This window comes from Megalops cyprinoides, chromosome 1 (genome assembly GCF_013368585.1).
Source record: "Megalops cyprinoides isolate fMegCyp1 chromosome 1, fMegCyp1.pri, whole genome shotgun sequence".
In the NCBI taxonomy this organism is placed as follows: domain Eukaryota; kingdom Metazoa; phylum Chordata; class Actinopteri; order Elopiformes; family Megalopidae; genus Megalops; species Megalops cyprinoides.
Genome location: NC_050583.1, coordinates 28,901,852 through 28,924,210, shown reverse-complemented (window position 1 = coordinate 28,924,210; position 22,359 = coordinate 28,901,852). Strand labels below are relative to the sequence as shown.

The following is a 22,359-nucleotide window of genomic DNA, read 5'->3' as shown; positions in this document are numbered from 1 at the left end:
CCCTCATACCTACTCACTTTCACTGTGCCAGAGGATGTACTTTCGTGAATTATGAATTGTCTATGGAGCACCACACAAAGATTATACAAATGTTTTCATTAAAATTTAAAGTTGTTGCGGTCCATGATATCTTTCTTGTACCATTCCAACTTGTGTTCTCACTTCAATGACAATCCTCAGAGAGATCTGGCAGTCATCTAGGAACATAAATTTGCCTTCTACTGCTCAGTCAATTCACAGCTACATGAATAAACCGAGAGAAGATAAGGCACAGAGAATTAAACAATCTCTAAATAATTAAATACTCTAATATTTAACAACATCAAAATACCTACAAATTTGACTGAAAGTTAAAAGTGTAGTACTATAGTGAACCTGTCTAAGGTCACAGTCTTGCCTCCAGATACACATGAATACTTATGCAAGGTTTGTTTACTCCAAAGCACTACTGAAATTTCAGCCTAACTTTTGATCATAGAGGTTTTTTTCTCACTTTCACCTTCCAACTCATGCTCTGAATTCTTCCTTTAAAAATAGCCCTGTTCCTGTGTATTCTGCTGCTCAAGTTGCCACCATATGACTGCATCATCAGCTAGGGTGAAACTCAAGCTCATCTCTCCCTGCGCAGAGCTCGCCTGGAACCAATCCCAAATCAAGTAGGGTCATTTCTTCAAACGCTACGGTTTTTGGTGCACCCCTCTACACTGTGCTGCAATTTCAATTTTTAATAAATACACCTCTAAGTACATACAACAATCACATTAAAAAACTCTGCAGCTCTTAATATTTCTTTGGCTAGGCTCAGAAAGACAACTGCCTTAAAATCATCACAAAGGACTTTAATCAAATAGATGTAACTTTAAAAGAAATTACGTCAATGCTCAGAATATCCCAGAATAATTGTTTAACCTAGGCTTTGAAAAAGTCAGGCTGCACAAGGTAACTTAGTGTAGGGCTTGAATAGTGTTACGGTAACGCTTACTCGTCTAGGAGAGCTGTTAGCCTGGTCTGACACTGCTGCTCATTCAACATGAAATAAAACACTTGCGTTCTATTACGCTGGAAGTTGCTCTGAGTAAAAGTGTCTGTTAAATGAATGTAATGTAATGCAAAGCAATGCAATGTAAAAAAGGGTTTCAAAGACAAAAGGACAGTGTGCAATGTGTAGAGTCCAGTCATTTTTCAGCAGTGGCACTTACCCATGTTCTTGTCCTTGCTGGGCATGGTGTTGGGGGGTAGTGCAGGCTGTGGGGGCGGCTGCTGCTGCTGCTGCTGCTGCTGCGGGGCCACGGGCGCTTCCTGCTCACCGCCGCTGTTCTTGTTCCACATGTTCACATTTTTGTACTTGTACTTGTTGGGATCCCCCCAAGCCGAAGTACCGTCGTCGATCTCCATCTTGCGCCTGATGGATTCGGGGGAGGGCTCTTCCCAGCCCGTCGATTCCTCCTCTTTGAGCGGGGCGGGCATTGGCCCACCCAGCCAGCCAGAGGGCTTGTTAGGGCCCGGGCCCCCCGGCTGCTGCGAGGGAGGGACCCCCCAGGAGGACTGCCCCGCAGCGGCGTCCTGCGGCTTGCTCCAGTCGGAGGAGTCGCAGCCTTTGGAGGCGTCGCCCCACCCAGAACCGGCGTGGCTGGGTTTCGGGGGCTCTCCCCAGCCCTGGCCCTGATTACTGGCCTTACCGGGCTCCCCCCAGCCTTGCTTGTGGCTTGTCTTGGGGGGCTCGCCCCAGCCGGACGGGCCGCCGCTGTTGGGAGTGCCGCCGCCCCCGCTGCCGCCCCAGGTGTTGCCCGCGCCGCACCTGCCCTGCTCGCTCCAGCCGGAGCCCGAGCGGTCGCTGTCGCTGTCGCAGCCTCCGGAGCCCGACTTCGGAGGGTCTCCCCAGTGGTTTCCTCGCGGGACGTCGGCCCCCCACCCCTCGCCGCCGGAGGGGGCGCCCCAGCCCTGGCTCGATTTCTGCCCTTCCATCCATCCCTGTTTGACCTTTTGTGCATCGTTCCAAGTCGAAGCTTTCTCGTCCTTGACGCTCCCCCATGACTGATTACTCTTTCCCACTCCCGTAGCAGCAGAGTTATCTTCCCAGCCTCCGTCTCCACTGGGGCCTTTGGCTTCTCCCCACCCAGTGGGAGGCTTCTGATCGGCCCACCCAGATACTGATGAGGTATCGTTGCTGTTGGTGCTGGGCCCGTCCCCCCACCCCCCTGAGTTGGACGCCTGGGAGACCGAGCCGCCCCAGGCCTCTGTTCCGTTGTCAGTCTTCTTGTCGGAGCTGGAGGAGGCCGCGATGTCCCAGGTGGTGTTCTGCCGCACGGGGGTCTGGCCCCAGCCGGAGTTGGACAGGACCCGGGGGTCCAGGTCGGTCCTGGAGAGCACGGTCTGCACCAGGCTTTGGGAGCTGGCCTTGCGGCGGCTGCTGGCGCGCGCTCCGTCCCTGTCCCCGCGGCTGCCCATGCTCTCGCTGCTGCCCTCGCTGCCGGTAGATTTGGCCCACGTGCCGCCCTGATTGCTCATCTGGGACGCCGGGCCCGCTCCGGCCTCGCCCAGAGCGTCGTCCTCCAGGGACATCCACCCATTTGTTCCCTTCCTGCTCCCGGTTATGCCTTCATTGGAATGCTGATTGTTGCTCGGCAGGGCGCTCCACTCCCCGTTGGAGATCTTAGTGCCAGTGTTCGAAGAGGAGGAGGAGGAGGACGACGACGAGGAGGACGACGCGCTCCCCCAGGGGTGAGGGATCCCCGCGGGGCCGACACCGTTCCCTGCTCCCCACGGCAGGCTCTGGGAAGCGGCGGGCCCGGAGCCCCACCCTCCGCCGCGCGCCCCCACACCGTTATTATTATTATTATTCTTAAAAGAAGCAGCGTTTGCAGCTGATCCATTCACTCCAGACTGCATTAGAGTTGCATTCACAGTGTCGCCAGCAGTTTGGCCTTTAGGGGCAGGGCATTTGTCTCCGGGGTAATTGGTATCTTGCGGAGCTCCCCATGCCGTGCCGTAAGACCCGCTGTTTATTCCCTCGCTGTTGCCATGCTGAGAAATGGAAGTGCCATTAGAAACTGAAGAGGCGTGGAGCTGAGGCGAGCTCCCCGCGTCCACGTGCCAGGCTCGGTGCCCTGCGGGCAGTTCATTCATCTGCATTGAACCAGTAGAGTTTGGTAAACTAGAGGTCATCATGTTAGTAGTGTTATTTGGTCCATTCAATTCAGTGTTAAGGTTTTGAGGTTGCCCGTTTAACGAAACCTTACTTGTACCATTGACTTCAGACTCTGCATTGTTCTCCTGGAGGCTCCCCCAGGCTGCGTGGGCGGAGAGGCCCATCTTAGAGTTAATACTCTGACTGCTGGGCGCTTGACCTATGGTGCTACGTTGAGTACTGGTGCCGCTATTCCCATTCCCCACAGGCCCATGTGGATTATGCCCACTGTTTTCCAAAACAGGCCAGGCACCATGGTTGGCATTTGGGTTCAAAGTGCTTGGATTTATACCTCCATTGGTTGAGGAACCTAGGGTACCCCATGCATTTAATTTACCATGGCTACTTTCTGTTAATTTGCTGTTGGGACTCTCCCCAGGGCCTTGACATGTGCTTAGCATCGAGCCATGGGATAGGCCCCACGGTCCCTTAATACTCCCATTGCCCATGTTATTGCTGCCATTTGCAACCATAAAATGAGAACCGTGTCCATTGCCTTGTCTATTGCCATTGCTGTCGCCGCCAGTGTTCCCAGAAGCCATTATACTAAGGTTTTTCTCAGACCCAGAGCTTGAGGCAGAGTCAGCGTCCATACATTCTGTGGCTAACTCTGGGTCGCTACCAGTGATCGAAGGCCAGGCTTCCTTGTCGCAGCCGTCTACAATGACTTTATCCCAAGTGGTGTTCGAGTCGCTGCCAGGTGAACCAGAATTCCAGTGGGAATTTTCATAATGAGAGCCCAGAGCACTGTGGTTTAATTCTGTGGAAACAGAAAAGAATGAAAGTCAAGAGGAGACAGAACCACAACAAATTAACAAAAGTCAACCACAGTGGAATTGACTGAGCTGTTCTTTGTATTTTGCTGTAAAAAAAAAAAAAAAAAAAAATCCAAGGACAGCCAAGGCAGCTGAATAACCATTATAAAACACAAAATAAATACAAGCAAGTCCAACAAGTTACATAACACAAAAGCCTTTGTTAGTAGCCTCATGGACATGGATCAAATATGCAGTTTTCCAATTCCAGTAAAATTGAGGACTTTCACACGGTTATTACTGAATTGCACAGGGAACTACAGACACAGAAAACGCACAAACCACTTAATTCAATAAAAACAAAAACCACACACCTGAGGACATAATCATGTTAAAACACAAAAGTAAACTGCACTCGCTAAATTGGCACTGCAGAGCCAGTCATTAGGAATTTTACCTCCCAACAGCTACGCCTGACTAGTTAGCAGGACACAGAGTCTGCTGATCTCCAGGACAGTTTAAAAGGCGTTCCCCCGGAGCCCGGGCCTGGCCGGCACTACAGCGCAGCTGTCACCATTTTGTAACAGCAGCGTGGGCCCTGCAGCGAGCAGTAGGGGGAGGGGGGGGGGGGAAGGCAGACGCAGCCAAAGAGCTTTATTTTAGTTTGCAGTTTCCCTTCTCAGAATGTTATTCCCATAGCCGGGTGTCCGGGCATTCTCTTACTAAAAGCCCCCCCCTCCATGGCAGCACTTTCACACGTGCCCCCTTTTCTCCATTTCCTGACTCTGACCGCGCTTTAAACTTCCACTGTTCCTGCTCACCTTCGCTCGTTTTTCAACGCTCGCTACAAGATGGCTGCCAAGGCGCTCCACAGAACCGTCTCCACTGCCAAGCCCGACGTTCGTCTCCCTTCCCAGCCTCGGCGTGAGCCTGCGACTCCACAAACTCTCCCCACTTTTTTTTTTGATCAACGCCAGAGGTCCCAACGCCGGACGCCTCGTACGGCTACAAAAGGGGCGCACGTTTAAAAACTTTCCCTTGTGTCATTCTCGCTCGGATGGCGGACCGCGCTTCCATCACCCCAAGGCATCTTGACGTCTCAGCGAGAGAAATCGCAGCAACAGCCACCGAGCAGCCGCGCGCAGACGTCCTGAGAAAGGAGGGCTGCCAAGGTCGAGCAGGCGCGCTCATCTGTCACACGCCTCCTGCACTTACAGGCATTTGTCAAGTAGCGTGTAAGAACGCTGAACATTTATAACCATACAATTAAGCGCTATGCACCCTTCTGATCTCAGGGCTAATGTCTGGGTGATTTGAGGATATGTGGTGCAAAACTATTTGTCTATTTGCACCAGCAAACACACTACGCTTCACCAGAACAATATCTGCAGGCTGCCCCTAAAGCCTCCCTTGCAGTCCTCCACTGCTTTTCTCGCCGTCCAGAAAGCGCAGCGCTTTGGTATTCGGCTCATGCTGCTCAGCTTATGCAGCAGACTGTGGTGACTCATAGCAGAGGGTGCTGGAGGCTGCAACCAGCCCCAGCTCAAAGTCCTCCCAGCAACCGCAGTCACAACAGAGCGCAGGCTTAGCAAAGGGAGATTAGTCTGCCAAGCCTGCTGGGTACAGGAAATTTCAGCTTGGGGGAGAACCCAGACTGCATCCCCCCTGGAAGACTCCTGGCAAAGCCAGAAGACAGCATTAACCCTGTACGCTGTAATGTCTAACACGAAACCATCTCCTCGATTCCTACGAGACCTCACGGTAATCCCCGTTCATCTACCGGGAAGCTGAATCACCCGTGTTGACAATTTCTGTCGAAATGATGGTTTCAGATCGCAGATGCCTTTAGGGGATGAATGCAAACATTCAGTCCATAATAAATAAGCCCATTTTAAGACTTGAATTAACTCTCATACTTTACGCCAACACACTGAGGAAGATTTACTGAGGACCACATTTCAGGTTTTCATTTTTCTCAAGGCTTTAGGTTTCCAGTCACTGCCTGATACCTCTAGCAGTGAAACGCTGACCTGCACACAGCAGTGTAGAAAGCCCATAGACAATACATGTGGGATGACCCAAAACACAGCATTCCTCTTTAAAGCTGTGATCACAAATACAGCTTCGAAACACTGTGAAAGGATGATTTAATTGCACTCATATGAGCGTATCTTTATGGCGGGCTACTTGCAAAGGACATACAAAACAGAGACTTTCTGCAAACTTGGATTCATCAAAACCTGCACACACAAACCAAGTCAGTTGGTTCATATTACGATACAATTATAGCTGATGGGAACTCTCTGTGACTATTAGAACTATTAGTGACGAATTAGAGCAAAACAGCAGACAGGAAAGTCTGAATCGGCTTGAAGGCTATTCTTCCAGCAGTGCCTTCCTTCATCCTTAATGACCTCAATGCTGTTGCCAATCAAAGCTTTTGCCCCTGATCTGTGTACAATACTGAATGGAACAAGCAAGCATACTGGGCTGCAAAACAAAAGCCTATTAATCACAAAGCAATTATACCTACCTTGTGACAGACACTGCCCTAGTCAAAGCCATTTCATGCTTACACTGCACCAATGGCTTAGAAATGCATTTGAACCATTACTACCGTAAATGACACTTATCGCTAACATTCATTTTCATCACAACTGAGCTTGGTTCTTACATGAAATCAATATTCCACCATGCAAATAAAGGTCTGCCTAATCCTGGCAAACTTGCTGAAAGTTAGCCATTCAAGCCGCTTTCCCATCACCCAAGCACAATGCAGAATAATCCAACAAAACAAAAATCACAAGGCACCGGGAAAACCAAGCCAGAGAAACGGGGTGAAAGTAAAAATCGTAATCACCTGTCTGGTTAGGGGAGTGGCTGGCCAAATCCCGAATGGGAGGCATGCCTATGGGACAAAAGAGCAAGACCACAGGAGAGACGGATGAGAGTGAGAAATCTGCTGACTGCCCGACTGGGAAAAGGTCATGTGCCAGGTATCATGCATCTGCAGCTCATGACCTAGCTTTAACAAGCACTGGCTTAAGAAAACAAGAGAAACGAAGGTGTATGAATTAAAACAAACCAAAAAGGTATCTGATGGCCTGTGCCCTTCAAAACTGCACTTTCTGGATGACACACCCAAATAAGTGTGGGAAATGTAAAGGCTACAAACGCTTTGTCCATGTTTCCCAAAGCCTTTACTAAAAAAAAAAAAAAAAAAAAAAAAAATTGCCGTGTGAGGTGTTTAAAGCCAATGATATCTAACCTGGAGAGTCGCTATAGCCAAGCACGTGATCTGAGAGGCCATCAGTTACAATAACTGGTCAATGCTTCACCTGTGATGGGTTTCAGAAACAACACATCACAGCCTTCAGCCAGCCTGGGAGGAATCCAGAGAGACACCAATGTGTTGTACTTTGATAGTCCATTTGTACAAGTTCAAGCGGGATGGCCTTGAACAGGACTGTGTGGTTACAGCAGACTCCACTTTCAGGGACTGAAAGCAACCTGACTCTGCAGCGCTATGGCCGCACTTGGTTGCTGCAACAAAGCATGTTTGATTCAGTGAAACTGGCAGTTCCAAAATAACCATGAAAATGGAAGCGCAATGGCTTCATATCTGCAATACTGGTCTCCCAGACCGGCATACCAATGAAAATGAAGGTGGTTCCCTTGACAAGCAAGGTACACTGATCCTTTCCTCACAATTTTCATTTTTACCAGAACTGATATGTATATCGGTATGTTAAATCAATTGATACTGATCGACTGATATGACACAGTGAGCATGGACAGTCAGCTACTTCGCAGAATCATCAGCCATGATATTTCATCACCAATTGCTCAAACTGATGCAAAAACATTAACCATTATGTCTAAAATCTGTATGCTTTTCCTAAAAACACATTTCCATTGTGTTGTCTTCTGGAGCTCAACATATTGAAGACAAAATTCCAGTAATAGAATTGTGCATTAGTCCAACAGATGCTTTTGATTAGAACGTTATTGCTCAAATGTAGTCTTTGTAACACACACGGCATGCGGATTATACTAACCTCCTGAGAGTCTGCGCAATATATCAACCCCTTTCATTAAGTTAATCTCCTACAGGAGTGTGATTATATGAAAAATAAGGTCCCACAAACAGACACAATGTGTACATGTGAATCCAACATTACAATTAGCTTAGACAACTCTGATGTCCGATCATCTGATGTTTGCTTTGCGTAAATATAACAATATATCTTTGGCAAACAAATGCCATGAACTGGGCTGACGCAGACACACATTTTGAATGTGTACATATTACTAATTACTGCAAGGCACTTCCAATTTTATGGACACAATATGGACACGTTTTATGTGGCTGTTCTTAGATTTTAAACTATCATATCACAGGAGGACAGACGCTGCTGCCAAATGCCATGTTGCTTTTCTACATTGCATTTTTCATGGTATTTCGCTGTGTTCTGTGAATGAAGTGGCATACACACACTGCCTCTATATAGCTCTTAAAATTAAACACCATGTAGCTGGGTAAACATGCCCAGATTATACAAGGTAAACATTAATCTTTGGTCTTAATGGTTGTCCATAATAATGTTCTGATAAATGGTTTAAAGAGAAATAATATTTTTAAAGTGACTACATTATCTTACCAAGATGTATTCTGGAACAGCTTCCCCCTATTCAATATGCACATGTATGCTGACATCCAAGACAGGCCCCATTGCCAAAACCCTCATTTTAAAAATCCACAGTCACACCCACCCACACACATTTACACACAGACGACAGATTTTAATTTGCGGTGGGACATTACACAGATATGAAAAATAATGCGGTTATTTCACATGGAGGGTGTGTTTGAAGGGGAACTCCGATCACAGTTCTGTTGACATCACTGATCACTGGTATACTTAACCTCATCCCCAACATCGTATTCTGAATTTTCTTACACTGAATTCTACAATATTCCAAACATGATATTCTAGGCCAGATATTTACATGACTCGCCATATTTCTAATACACAAATTTTCAGGCAATTATCAGAATTAGTGTCCATTACACACAGTAGTTAGGTGATAATGTGACACAATCCGCTAATAATTTTGGCCCTTTCCTTGCTGGAATCTGAACTGAGTGATTGTAGCAATGTTTATGGGTGGCTGCTATGGAATAATAACGTCATCCTGGAGACTCAAAAACAGCTTTCTGGTTTTACTCAAACCAAGTAGTTTCCTTTCTGAACACGTTCTAATAATATGCACTTATGAGTAGTTACTGTCACTTCTGTTTTAATAAGAACTTAAGATTAATAGTTACCAGCTACTAGGAACAGATCTCTCATAAACTGAGAGAAAGTGCGCTTAAGAAACAGGATAATCACAGGAAGGGACAAGGCAGCTGTAACTAACATCTGACAGGGAGCAGGACTAAGCCTTGACATTTTATAAGCTGTGGTGACCTTGCAGGAATTACAGAGAAGGGATTTATTTTAGGCGCTTTCCCCTTTTGTCTTGATAGGTAGCATATATATGAAATTAATGTCTTTACACATTACACATATCTACATGCAAAACATAATTCTGTGATATGGTCTTGCACTGAAACTGGAAAAAGGAAAATTTAAGGCGGTTGATGATGTACAATATCTGCCATTACAACCCGTTTGTAAAGAGAGACAATGCAGTAGGTAATTACTTGTCTGACTGTTAAATTTATCTGAAATAATCACGATAACTGTATTGTTGTAAGATGACAATTAAAAAAATAATCATCACTTGCTGACAGCAGTGAACTTTGACAGTTCATTGCCCAGTCTACAGAGAAAGTGTTAAAGCAGGTGCTACAGCTTTATAAAGCTACAACAATATTCATGGAAGTCAACACTGTAGGCAGTTCTGCTGACAAACTGAACTGGCCACCACAGGTTGGGCTTCGTGTGCTACACCACAGCCATGCAGCTGATTGCCAAGAGTTCATTCAGGTTCAGACAAAGCCTTTGACAATTATCCTCTGAGCCAAAGCAATGCACAGGGGTTATACTTCTATAGAATGTACTTCTATAGAATGATGATGCTTCCAAGATCGAGGGAGTGCGGTGGGAGGCTGGACAGTGGGAGGAGACGTTGCTGGTACCTGGGAGGGGGGAACCGGCGCTATTCTGGAGAGGCCCCTCGCTGGCAAGAAGAGCACCCCCTGGCTGGGCGGCGTCGAGCGGAGCTCGGGTTCCCAGGGCGGCAGCGAGAGTCGGGAGAGGCTGAGCACGCTTCAGCAGCTGCTTCTGCTCGTGCTGGCGGAAACGTGGCGGAACTTCGCGGGGCGGGTATCGAGGCGGGACTTGCGGATGGCTGCTGGCTTGGGCCCGCTTGGCATTGCTGACGATGCTGGTTACAGTGGAGGTGTCGCTCTTCGGGTTGGCAGGCTGAGGCTGGCTTAAACTGGACTTGATATGTTCTGGCACTGGAAACGAAAAACGAAACAGCGTTCAGAACACACACGCTCAGAATCAAAAAAACTATTCAATTCACGTATCCTTCATTGCCCTTGAAAAAGCAATGCCTTTCCACAACGTTAACACCGATGTGCAAATCAATAATCAATTCAACCCTCTTTAATCTTTTCCAAAATAACCCAGAGTGGGGAAAAAATTCAAATAAATAATCAACGAAAAAATACCAGTGTGTGCCGAGAGAGAGAGAGAGAGAGAGAGAGAGAGAGAATAGGACAAGAACATGAGTGGCTGACACTGAGGCAGAAACCTGACACCACTGTATCACGAGAGCCTGACTAGCAATGGAAAACGGAGACAGAGAAAATCAGTATTGGTTTCAAGGACACTGAAAATGCGTATATATTTCAGGCTCGCGCTGCAAGCTTAACCTAGCCTACCCCCCGCCCCCTCCCTCTGCCTAACGCACTCTGCCACAGCAGCGCCCTAATTCTACTCAATTTCACAGATGAATGGAGGCTGACAAGCAGCAGGCAGCAAAATGGCCCAGACAAACATCAGCTCCCCAGCACAGAGACCAGGGAAGAGGATCTCTTTAATTAGAAAAGCCCTCCATGAAACTAACGAGTTGTTCATCTCGGGCTGCTACAGAGCAGCAGAACCTGCAAAGCCCTCAGGGAAAAGCCTGTATAAGGTGCAAAGGCAACCTAAAAAAAAAGGAAAAAAATACAGAGCATAGAGAGTCTCTAGTCAAATGAATAATGTGTCCGCAGCACGGTACTCCCTGTATGACACCAGCAGGGGGCAGCGGCTAAATGGTTTGATGTCCGACGTGTACTGAACTGAAGCCAAGGGACTAACATAAGTCTCTAACAAAACACTGCTCATAGTAACATGAGCTCCATGGTCTGATGCGGACATACAGACAGGCATGAAGCACTTAGTTTTGGGCACTGTAAACACTTTTAAAGAAGTGTTTATGTATGTTATCCCAGTATGGGTGAAAAAAGACCACTGCGAGGTGCAATTCTTCAGAGGAGTGAAACTATTAAAAGGTTAAGAATGAAACAAGTGCATCTGTTGCCAGTGGCTTGTTTTGGAGATGACAGGCCCATTAACAATACTTCAAAAGGGTGCTTTTTACATGTTTTGTTAAATACAGTCAAGGCTGGATAAAAGACCTGTTAGGAGCAGAAGCTTTTAAACTGACGAATGCTTGCTAGCTTCTACAACAGCCCCAGTAAACACAGTCAAATAAAAGATAAAGCTGCTACACACAGGGAGCGAATTCAGAGAACTTGAAAGTCTGCACGTTGCTCTGGAACTCTGACTTATTCTGAGGTTAATCTCTTGTTTATTTGACACAACCCAGGGGTCACAGATTTCCTCCATTTTATGCCAGCACTTGCAAATAAGGATCGAGTATTCATATTCAGAATGCATTCTGAATCACAGTGGTGTGAGCGCGGAGCACACAGAACGGTCTCCAGCAGGCAGTAACTAATTACAGCAGTAACAAGCCGTGACCCCAGTCATACCCTCACGCAGACTTTCATTTCACATTCCCTCTCTCGCAGGTCTCTTTAAGAATGAGCTCACTCTACAGCAATGCGATTCAGTCCAACGCCGTGGCGAACAACGGCTACAAAGCAAAGATCTCTTATTGAAACTTTGTGCACAAGTAATCCTCTGGGAAAAAACTGTCCCGACCTTTCAAGAACGCATCCACCCTCGAGCTCGATTTCGGTGCAAGGTGCCAATGTTAAACAGCGTTTGTAAAGCTTTATTCCAGTCACGTCACACAGGCAGAGTCTTCACGGCTTTTTAAACTATGGGGGAAAAAAAAAAAATAATGTGCTCCAGTAAATTGCCTTGCCTTTCATAGTGCGGCAGACAGAAGCATGTGCAAGCAGTTATGCCATGAAATTCAAAACAAACCTGAGCATTGAGGATGAGAAACAGTGGAAAAAAAGAGCTGCCGCCGTCAAGTAATGTGAGCCAAAAGGTTATGTCTCCCTTCTTTTTTTATAACCTCCAGCCACAATTCTCATGAAAACTCTGAATGCAGACATTCAGTGTCCAACTTCAGTTGCTTTCCCCACTCGGCAGATTTCATTAGAAAATGGAGGAGAAGCATGGTGTCATTTTACCGCTTCAAGAGTAAGTCTTACTCTCTCATGGCGGGGGGGTGGGGGGACGACGGGGATGGGGGGGTGGAAGGAATCCTTTCTGCAGCTGCCTACACAGATCTTCAGCACATTAAGCACCATTCCTGCCATAACACATTGCTCTGATTCTGATCAACGCAGTGCATTAAAAAAAAAAAAAGACACACACAAAGTGTGTAGCATTTTTAAAGAAGTACATGTGTGGGCTTTATGTTTTAATAGTACTGTAAGCCACTTCCTGCCCAAGCAGCACAGAACTGTCAGTTGTGGAATGTTAACAGAGAGGCACAGGAAGCGGAGCCTTCATGCTGCTACTTGTTCGCTGCACAGCTCCTACAAACTAGTTGGGCTGGAGGGTCTACAAATAACAGGAAAAATTTCAGGGGAGAACAAAAGTGATGTTGTGCTGCACAACACCACTAAAAACCGGAATTTTTCCACCTCTGAAGCAGATGTCACCCTTCTGTGAAAAAAAAGTTAAAGAAAAAGCCTATCGATGGACAATCTGGATAAATTACAGTGGTTGTAACCATGAACTTTTGCACAAAGCACTCGTAAGTTAAAATTAGAACAACGAGAAAGCTATAGTCTCTCTAAACATGGTGATCCAAATAAGGCAGAGCACTGGAAATCCAACCTTTTGTTACGATATTGTGTTGTAGGTTTGGTCCTCTGCTGGACCAAGCTGGTAACACAGTTGCCAACAAACATTTTGCCAATTTGAATTTCAAATGTACATTAAACTGGATATTGATTTTTTAGCTCATCTTAAACAGTACATACTTCAAGTCTTACATACTTAATGCTACCACAAAGCCTCACCGATCCAGCAAAGGCTAACAGAATATTTGGGAGGTACTGCATTCATCTGATCTCGGCACAAGCATAGATTCTCTCTTGCTTCTTCCCCACTTTACACCAAATGTTTAGTTGTCACCAGTTATGCATTTAAACGTGTCATCATTAAAATGACACCTGCTAACCCCACACAGGAACATGTGGTGAAGCAAGGTCAAGCTCTGATACAAATGAGAGCCTAGCGTGACCATTTTTCACACTACAAATCCCACAGTGCAACAGGAAGGAAATGCCATTGGAGGCTAGGCGTAACATCCTGATGCCAAGTAGCTCAAAGGCACCCATACGAGTCACAGGGTGTCAGAGTGGAATGATAAGGGGACCCCGGGTGAACTGCCAGCCTTATCCCCGGCAGAATGGGGCCATTAGTTCCGCTAATGTGCTCTCCTGGTCACTGTCGGCAAATGACATGGAGCAAAGAGGCAGTGAGTGAGGGGACAGAGACTGAAGTTTTAATTCTTCTGCTTCCCCCCCAGTTATACATTAGAAGACCAACTCGTAAAAATAACTGCCCCGCCACAGTTACTGTACTGCAATGTGCAACAATGTGTTCAGGACTGTGCGAGTTCAGACTCAAAGGAAGATCACTCCGTCTCCTTGGAGAAAAGGCTATGTTTGCTAATGCAAAAGCAAGTTTTCCGACCCTCAAAGGGTTTGTTCACTATCCCACCAGCATCAGAACAACTAAATCTTCAGAACCTTGAGGTTTTGCCCATTCAACCTAGCTAGCTAACACACACACCAAGAAGAGTGCTACCATGGTGCTAGTCTAGGTAGTTTGCCTGCTACATGCTATATAATGTGGAGCTAACTAAAGCCGGCAACAGGCCATAAACTATTTTCTGTATGATGACAGCTGGCATATCGATACAGATAACCAGGATTAGTTACTTTTGAATACTTAATCAAAACCGTGCAACTCAGATGAAGATTACAGAATGTGTTTAATTTCTGCAATTTCGAAAGTTATTGTTAATAAAATGGAAACTGTTCACATGCCTACTTGAATGTGTCTTCATTTCCTTCAATTGTTCTTTCCATTCAATTGTTTACTACAGTAAATTATAAATGAATTTTTAACTGCAGCACTCTTAAATTGCAATGTAGACCTAACACAAACTGATGTACCCACAACATAAGTGCAATTATTTCTGAGAAGAGAGTAATGGTACCATTCTGTTACGGACAGGTTTCTCATGCTTTACGGAACCACAAAAAGAAAAAACAAAACAAACCAAAACCATGGATTTGATTTGGCCATCAACGACAAGCTTCAGGAGCATTGTTTAAACCATAAGCGACATTTCAGCTGTTTCCTCAAGGACAAAGTAACCAGGAGGTGCAAAGACAAACAAAACGTGCGCCTCAATTAAATGTATACAAACAGAACGCAAAGGGGGACTGCCAAAGCCGAGTGCTGACCTGACGCATCCTGTATTTTTTTTTTTTTAGGGAAAAGTGTGTGGACCCTGAGAGTAACCAGCCCTTCACTCCAACAGTACAATCTCTTACCTCTCACCTACCCAGCTACTCAGTCGAAGTGTCAGTCGTACAACTGGCTACATTCCTACGGCACCAGCACACAGGGACGGCAAGGTCAAAGATTAAGTCCTGATATATCTCGCTTTCCTTATTACTCAGTGGAAAAATGCCACAGTCCATAAAATACTCAGGCATCAGGAAAACTAAGCGAACAAATGCCAGACTGCCTACCTTTGTTTTTTTGTTCAGTGGCCTGAAACAGAAAAGGGAAGATCAAGAAGAGCAGATTAATTTATGTATGCAAATTAGAGTATGTACGCAACCTACATGAAACCACAAGCTGCATACAGCAAGCACATGTCTTCTATCCTTTAACAAGAATATAGTAAACGAAGATCAGAAGTAATTGGAATACATTTAAAGTAGTATGAACCCTGACCTTGGTCATTGGGAGGATGTAAAGAACTATATACCACGTATCAAAAAGCATAACACTGAACCTCAACGGCTAATGAGTCAACATGGTCACAGCCTGAATTAGCCTTAACACAGCCTGAAGCTCAGTCTAAATTCCTGCAAGCTCAAACACCACGCCAATCGCAGCATACACAGTTAATCGATACAGAAGGGAGCAAGCATTCATAAAATGCATTTACCAAAGCACTAGAACACAAAAAGTAAAATCCATAATAAACCAGCTGGGGCAATTTGAAACAAAGTGCCAACGGGAAGAAAGATCCCTACCTTCTTTAAACCAGCGTCCTTTTTCTTCTCGTCTTTCCGCTTTTTCCTTTCTTCCATCAACTGTTCTTCCTCTTCTTGCACTATATCCCTGAGGAGGGGGGTTCAATTAAGTTAATATATTCTATGACCATGCTTCATTTTTACAAATAATGAAGCAATCCTCCAGACCCCTCATAACCCTTTGCAAGTTCCCTTTTCCTCTAACAAGTACATGATGCAGTAACGCAATTAGAAAACAGGAGAAAGCTCTAACTAATCTCCTTAAGGGATTATACTGTGAACTGCTGAATTACTTCTCTATATACAGCAACTTCTGTGGGGCAGGCCGATATCAATGATTTCACTGAGCTTGTTATATAGTGAATATGAACCTAACAGTGTTCTGATTCTTTGGGCATTTAGTAGTTTCATCTGTGTGTTTTCCTAAAGGGTACTACATAGGGATGTTTTCCATTTAATATTTCCAATGTTCAGACACAACCCCTGCTTACTGAGGGCATTCCTATTGCCACAGGACAATACAATCCAACTGGTCAATTTCCTCCCTAATGCTGCCCACCACACCACATCTTTTTCTCTGATGCATCCTAAATCTGCACAAGCAAACCAGAAGGCACGACTAATCCTTAGCATTAAACCGCACAAAGTTCCAAGAATGGTTTGCTGTACAAGCAATCACTCTAAAAAGCCAAACCATCATGCTGTCATGCTGGTTCTGACCCTAGACATACAAACTCTCTAAATTATGAGAAAAGTGTTTGCCATTTGTTTTCCACTAATGTGTTGGTTAGAACAGGAACTGTCTCCTTAATACTCTATACAGCACACATTTTTCATATTCGTACCAATGGGTTAAGTACCTTGCCCAAGGGTACAACAGCAGTGACCCAGCAGGGAATCGAACCAGCAACCTTTCGGTTACAAGTCCTGCTCCTTACCACTATGCTATACTGCTGCCGCTGCAGTAGCTGAAATATACCAAATAGATGGTCTATGCTTTGTATTTAGAATTTTGCATTTGAATTTATCTACTACTTAGTACAGCCCTTTAAGAAATTTTTCCAGTTTGGTTTCTGGAATGTAATACAGCATTGCACCTATGGGAAACCAGGATCCACTTCCTGACGGTCCCATTTGATTTGGTTTCCAGGAACACCCAGTGACGTAAAAGTGGGAACTGTCTGTATACTTAAGTGATGATTTTGACATTGGCATGACATGAACCATTGCTATATTCAAAAACACAACATGTGGCAAATTATTAAAGTGAATTTAGTTGAAGGAATGAACACAAAGTTTACCCTTATGGAGTACCCATCTATTCATTTTTATCTGAAGTGAATTAAAGACTTATTGCAATTTTCATTTATATCCCTAACCTACAGCATTCCAGAATTCATAGGCCTGAGTAGCCCTGAAGTATTTAAGTAAATTTAAGTGACAACATTGTGATTTATGTGTTCACAATAAAGCCTACAGGAATGGATGCACATACCATGCACAGGTATGCTGATCAAAACGTCTAGGTGCTCACTCCAGTTTACCAGCATATGACTAATTAGGAGACGGGCATAAAAAGAGCTGAAACTCAAGTTGTAGCACAGCTACACACAAATGTGCTGACTACATATTTATGTAAATTCGAACAATGGCACATCACATTATTTCACATACTCTGACAGCCCAACAAACAACCAAATGTTTACAAGGCCTAATTTGTGACAATGAATCTTTCTGACAAGGCCAAAGTAAAAAAAAACCACCTGAAACACAACACTTGCATTCTGCTGCATCAGTGCTTTAAAATTAAAATATAGCTTCTCTATATGTGCCATATTTATGAAAAAAAATCTATCATTTAGATTAAACTATATTTGACAATTTGATAGCATTACTTGAGAATGAGCAACATTCCACTGCTTAGCTAGTTAACTATACCCTGATCAGACCAGGTTATCCCATAAATGGATGCTGACACCGGCCTCCACTATAGAGTGTCTTCATATGCACCTAGAATTTGAAAGGAGCAGTGACAACTCAATCAAAAGCCGTGAACCTATACAGGATCTTCTACTACTGCTACTTCTTTTGACAGAATTAATGGAGTCTGGACTATTGTACGACACAGATTTCAAAACAGGAGATGTAATAGGGTAGAGATTTGTACACAACTAGTATGGATAATAGAGGTGTGGCGATGCAGCATCGTGATGCATCGAATAGCTATTTCTACCGCAATAACAGCTATCCCCGGTATGTGGCATTAGGTTTTTTTCCCGTATGTTTTCCCTTTAGTCATACCTGATGAGGGAGCACACTTCAAGTTCAGTGAAATGCTTCCGGGGCAGAAAAATATCACTTGTATCACTTGGTTAACTTACCTATTAGTAGGGCTGCTTGATTATGGCAAAATCATAATCAGGATTATTTTGGTCAATACTGAGATCACGATTATTTAACACGATTCCTATTTGACTTTGGAAACATCATGCATTTATTGAACTTTAAAAAAAAAAAAACACTTGTGTTTTTAACATTGGATTTTCTTGAACTTTAACCCTTTCGCACGTAACTTATTTTTATGCCATGTAGTGTGTGTGTTAGCTTGTTCGTTATGTTTTCATCAGCGGTATTAAGCTTCTCATAGTTTTCAGTTAGTATTTGCTATATTTTTTAACATTGAATCACTGTTTCCTCAAAGTTAAAATTTGCTAGAATTTTTCCAATCTAGTTTTCTAATCGCACCGGTTTCAGCATACGCCCTATACGGCAAATCATACCGGTGTGACCATGAAAAAACGTTGTGTGTCACGTTCAGTCTCCTCTATGTTTGTTTGTGCTGCCTTCAGGCAAATTTCCTGCCTGCATCTGTGCAGTGTGGAAGAACGCAAAGCGCCGTCCAAATGCCGAAAAATGTTGCCGTAAAGTATGTGATTTGCGACACAACGAAATAAATGATAGAGCATAATATGAAACTATAGACGTTTTGCTATCGTCACACGATATATATCGTCATATCGCACAGCCCTATTTGTATCCATGTGTTTCTATCTACCACATGGAAGCAGTATAGTGCTGTTGCTGCGATATCAACACTGAATAGATATGAGTGGTGTTTTTCCCCCGGAAGCATTTCACATGGCCTCGGTTCACTGGAGGTGTGCTCCCGCATCAGGTATGACTAAAGGGAAAAAAACATACGGGGGAAAAAAAACCTAAGCACCCTACTGTGTAGAACTGTCTAGAACTGTAGGGCCCTGGGTTCTGCTTTAGCATATAGGATTTGTCCTAGATTAATAATGGATGGTTGCTTCCTGATACACTAGACTAGATACTAAAGGAATTCTGTAATGATATCAATGGATAAAGGCTAACCTGTTAATGTAATAGAATGCTACTGAAATGAACTAGCATTGGTACGAAATGGCAGTACCTCCACGCATTTAAAGGGAATGTTAACTTCATTGTCCTTCAAGAACAATAACACTTTAAAATAATCCAAATTTGTAACTTTTAGGGAGCAAAGTCACTGTTTAGTTGTCAGTCCGTCAGTCAGTGTTTAGGTGTTTGTCCAGTGCTCACTTGTAATTTATTACACTTTTAATTATCATAAAGCACATACTACTAACACATTTTAAACAATGTAGAAAACAAGTAACTGGAACTGATTACATAAGAGAACACTCCAAGGTTATAAATAGAAGAAAACAGTATAACCCACTGTTGCAGTGGAGCCTGGAGTCCTCTGATACTTTATTCCAACTCTTTCCATTGCTGTGCTGTCTATGGAATGGCTACATGAATCACTTTTAGCCATCAAGAAATGCACTGACTGAAATGACAGCCCCTCCCTGTACTCCACTGTAGCTAGAGGAATGCAAGGCTTTCCTAGTCACCCAGAGTGCTACCTGGATTCAGGCAATTATCAACATCATCATCATCATCCTTCAGCCACAGCCAAAATAGCTAAATGCAATACAATCCCAAATAACTGCAAAAACAGCAGCTATTAGACAAAGCTACTGATACTACTAAGATACTGGTGGCATTTCATTAACCCTGTCCTCTCACTTAGCTTCTCCTCTCACTCTCCTGTATTGAGCCCATTACACTCTACCATCCCTCAAATTTATTGTATGGACAAATGCCATTATTTTTGTGGGCTACGGGTTATGCTGTGGTCTTATGACCACTTTGATTTTACTCAATGTTCTAAAGAGCTACAACCTGTTTCAACAAGACACAGTATGCCAGAGCGTTTCACTGTTGGTCATTTTTCATTGTATGCCGGCATTTAGCTTGGCTAATGAAACATGATGTTCAGTGCAGTTCTGGCAACTATTTTCTTACTTTCCAATAATGAAATTGTAACTAGCAAGCCACTGTAAGGGCAGTAATCATGTATCTTTTAAGTACCTTACAATTACAAGGTCAACACCATTAAGCCAAGGTACGATTTTAGTTCACTTTTCATAGATTTTTAAAATGAAGATAAAAAAAGTTTCAAATTTGTATTTTCTAATGACAAATATTCCAAAATATATCTTTCGGAGCCATCACATTTTTAGGGTCTTCTGTCCTAGGTATGTGCTAAACTGGGCTTGTCTTACACAATTTAACTTTTTTATTTGAATATCAAGCTCAAAGATTTAAATGTAGAATATTGGTGGAACCTAACCAACTTATACTTCTATTTTTCAGCCCTCCATTATGGGCTCTACCCTGGAGAACAGAAGCAGACAAAGGCAGACTGTCCTAGGTACAGATATAGAATTTTTTATTCAGCTTCTAACGGCCAACGTGAAAACAGAGGGGACATAGATCTCAGATCAACACTTAGGCACACATCAGAAACACCCTACCATCCTACTATACTTGTCTGCAGATACTTTCTGGACTCCAATATGTCTGTTTGACAGGATTATAAGAAAATAAGGCAAAGGACAAGTAACTTTTTGGTCACATGCCATATTAAGTAACCATGTCCGCTATGGCACTGTGTTGATACACACTTACACAGGTAATAGTATCAAATTCCCTTAATACTGAATGTCCATGAAAACTAATCACAACATGTAAGACAGTATGACATCTACAATTAGAGATGCACCGATTCACTTTTTTTCAGTTCTGATCCGATACCTGAATTTGGATATCTGCCGATACCGATATAGATCCAATACCAGAGCTCTTTTCTCTTGAATATTATTATTATCATTATTATTACTGTTGCTGCTGTTGGTATTATGTGTAAGGTTACATGAGGCTGTCTTAAACCACACAGCACTTAGAGCAAAAAATAAACAAAAATGCATTAAATTTAAAGGTATTCCAAAGGAATTTATTTGAACTGTAGTTTAACCCTTTCGCACGCAAGTTATTTTTTATGCTTTGTAGCGCGTGTGTTACATCATTCGTTATGTTTTCATTAGCGTTATTAAGCTTCTCACAGTTTTCAGTTAGCATTTGACATATTTTTAATGTTAAATTGCTGTTTCCTCAAAGCTAAAATTAGCTAGAATTTTTCAAATCTATTTTTGTAATTGCACCGGTTTCACTAAACGGCTAATCACACCGGTGTGACCGTACGTGCGAAACTGTTAAATGCTCAAAAATATGTTCCCATGACTCTGTTGCATTTGACTATGTTAATGTGGTCGAAATCATCACTGAAACTCATGCCAATGGATTTTCTGATTGTTCCTTTTTTCATATACACTGTCTGTCAAATAGTCAAATCTTCATATTGAACAGCCAAATCCAGTTCGACTGACAAAATTCTGAGTCGAGTACAGCCCTAGTATTATACAATGCAGCACAACTTCCACCTCTCAGAATGTTGGCTTTACACGCATTACAAGTTGCTGTCTTGTTTTTCTGTGTTTCGGGACTAAAATATCTCCAAACTAAGGACATGTTGAGTTGATAGCCAACTGTTAACGTTACTAGCTCACTCAGTTGCAGACTAATCCAGCGCTCCACCTGTACGTCTAACTCATAGAATTATGGGACACAAAAGAAATATCCGGACCACTGGGTATCTTTGTAGAACTGTTTAATTACTAATTAATGAATTAATTTGTGCTACAGCATTTTGGCTATGGGCTAAAAATTGCATTATTAGGCTACATATTTATAATTCATAAAAACATCAGACTATGATAGCTGGATCGGTACGTGAACTGGTAACATCAGTCTGATATCCGATGAGTGAGTTACGTCAGTATCAGCACCCAATAGTAATATTGGATCGGATCAGTCCCAACTCTATCTACAATGCCAACAATTTCAAGTGGTATATGTTAAAAACATCAAAATGGCAGCACTTCCACACTTGCCTGGAGTGAGGGGTTAAATTTCACACTACCGGTCCCACAGCACACTACATGAGAGCAAACACTGATTGGAGGATAGGCACCATCCGTCACCAATGACAGCTTAGCCCTGCACTCACATGGTCGCCATCTTGGGCAGTAGGGCTAATCCTGTACTTGGAGCAAATCCCTTTACTGACTGGGCCACTCAGGAGCCCCCCCCCCCCCCCCCCAAAAAAAAAACACAAACTGTAATTTCCCAGGAAAACGTCCTTACAACGGTTTTGCTTCATTCTGAAATCCAGAATCGTGATTGCTTTCTTGTGAGCTTTTGACACAAACTACTGACGCTTTAGCAGTAATATATTTCAAGAGTTTTATACACCCATTTCA

General features: G+C 43.8%; 1 protein-coding gene across 3 annotated transcripts in view; it reads right to left on the bottom strand.

Annotated features, from left to right (window-relative positions):
- Positions 1 to 22,359, bottom strand: part of LOC118775811 (trinucleotide repeat-containing gene 6A protein-like) — a 37,296-nt gene that overhangs the window by 10,741 nt on the left and 4,196 nt on the right. For 2 of the 3 annotated variants that reach the window (XM_036525882.1, XM_036525884.1), the window contains exons 3-7: positions 15,653 to 15,740; positions 15,140 to 15,161; positions 10,088 to 10,411; positions 6,803 to 6,850; positions 1,200 to 3,947 (exon numbers count right to left, since the gene is read on the bottom strand). In XM_036525882.1, the coding sequence (XP_036381775.1) occupies positions 1,200 to 3,947; positions 6,803 to 6,850; positions 10,088 to 10,411; positions 15,140 to 15,161; positions 15,653 to 15,740 (3,230 nt within the window). The remainder of the gene's footprint in view (positions 1 to 1,199; positions 3,948 to 6,802; positions 6,851 to 10,087; positions 10,412 to 15,139; positions 15,162 to 15,652; positions 15,741 to 22,359) is intronic. The other variant, XM_036525883.1, reaches the window with a different exon arrangement.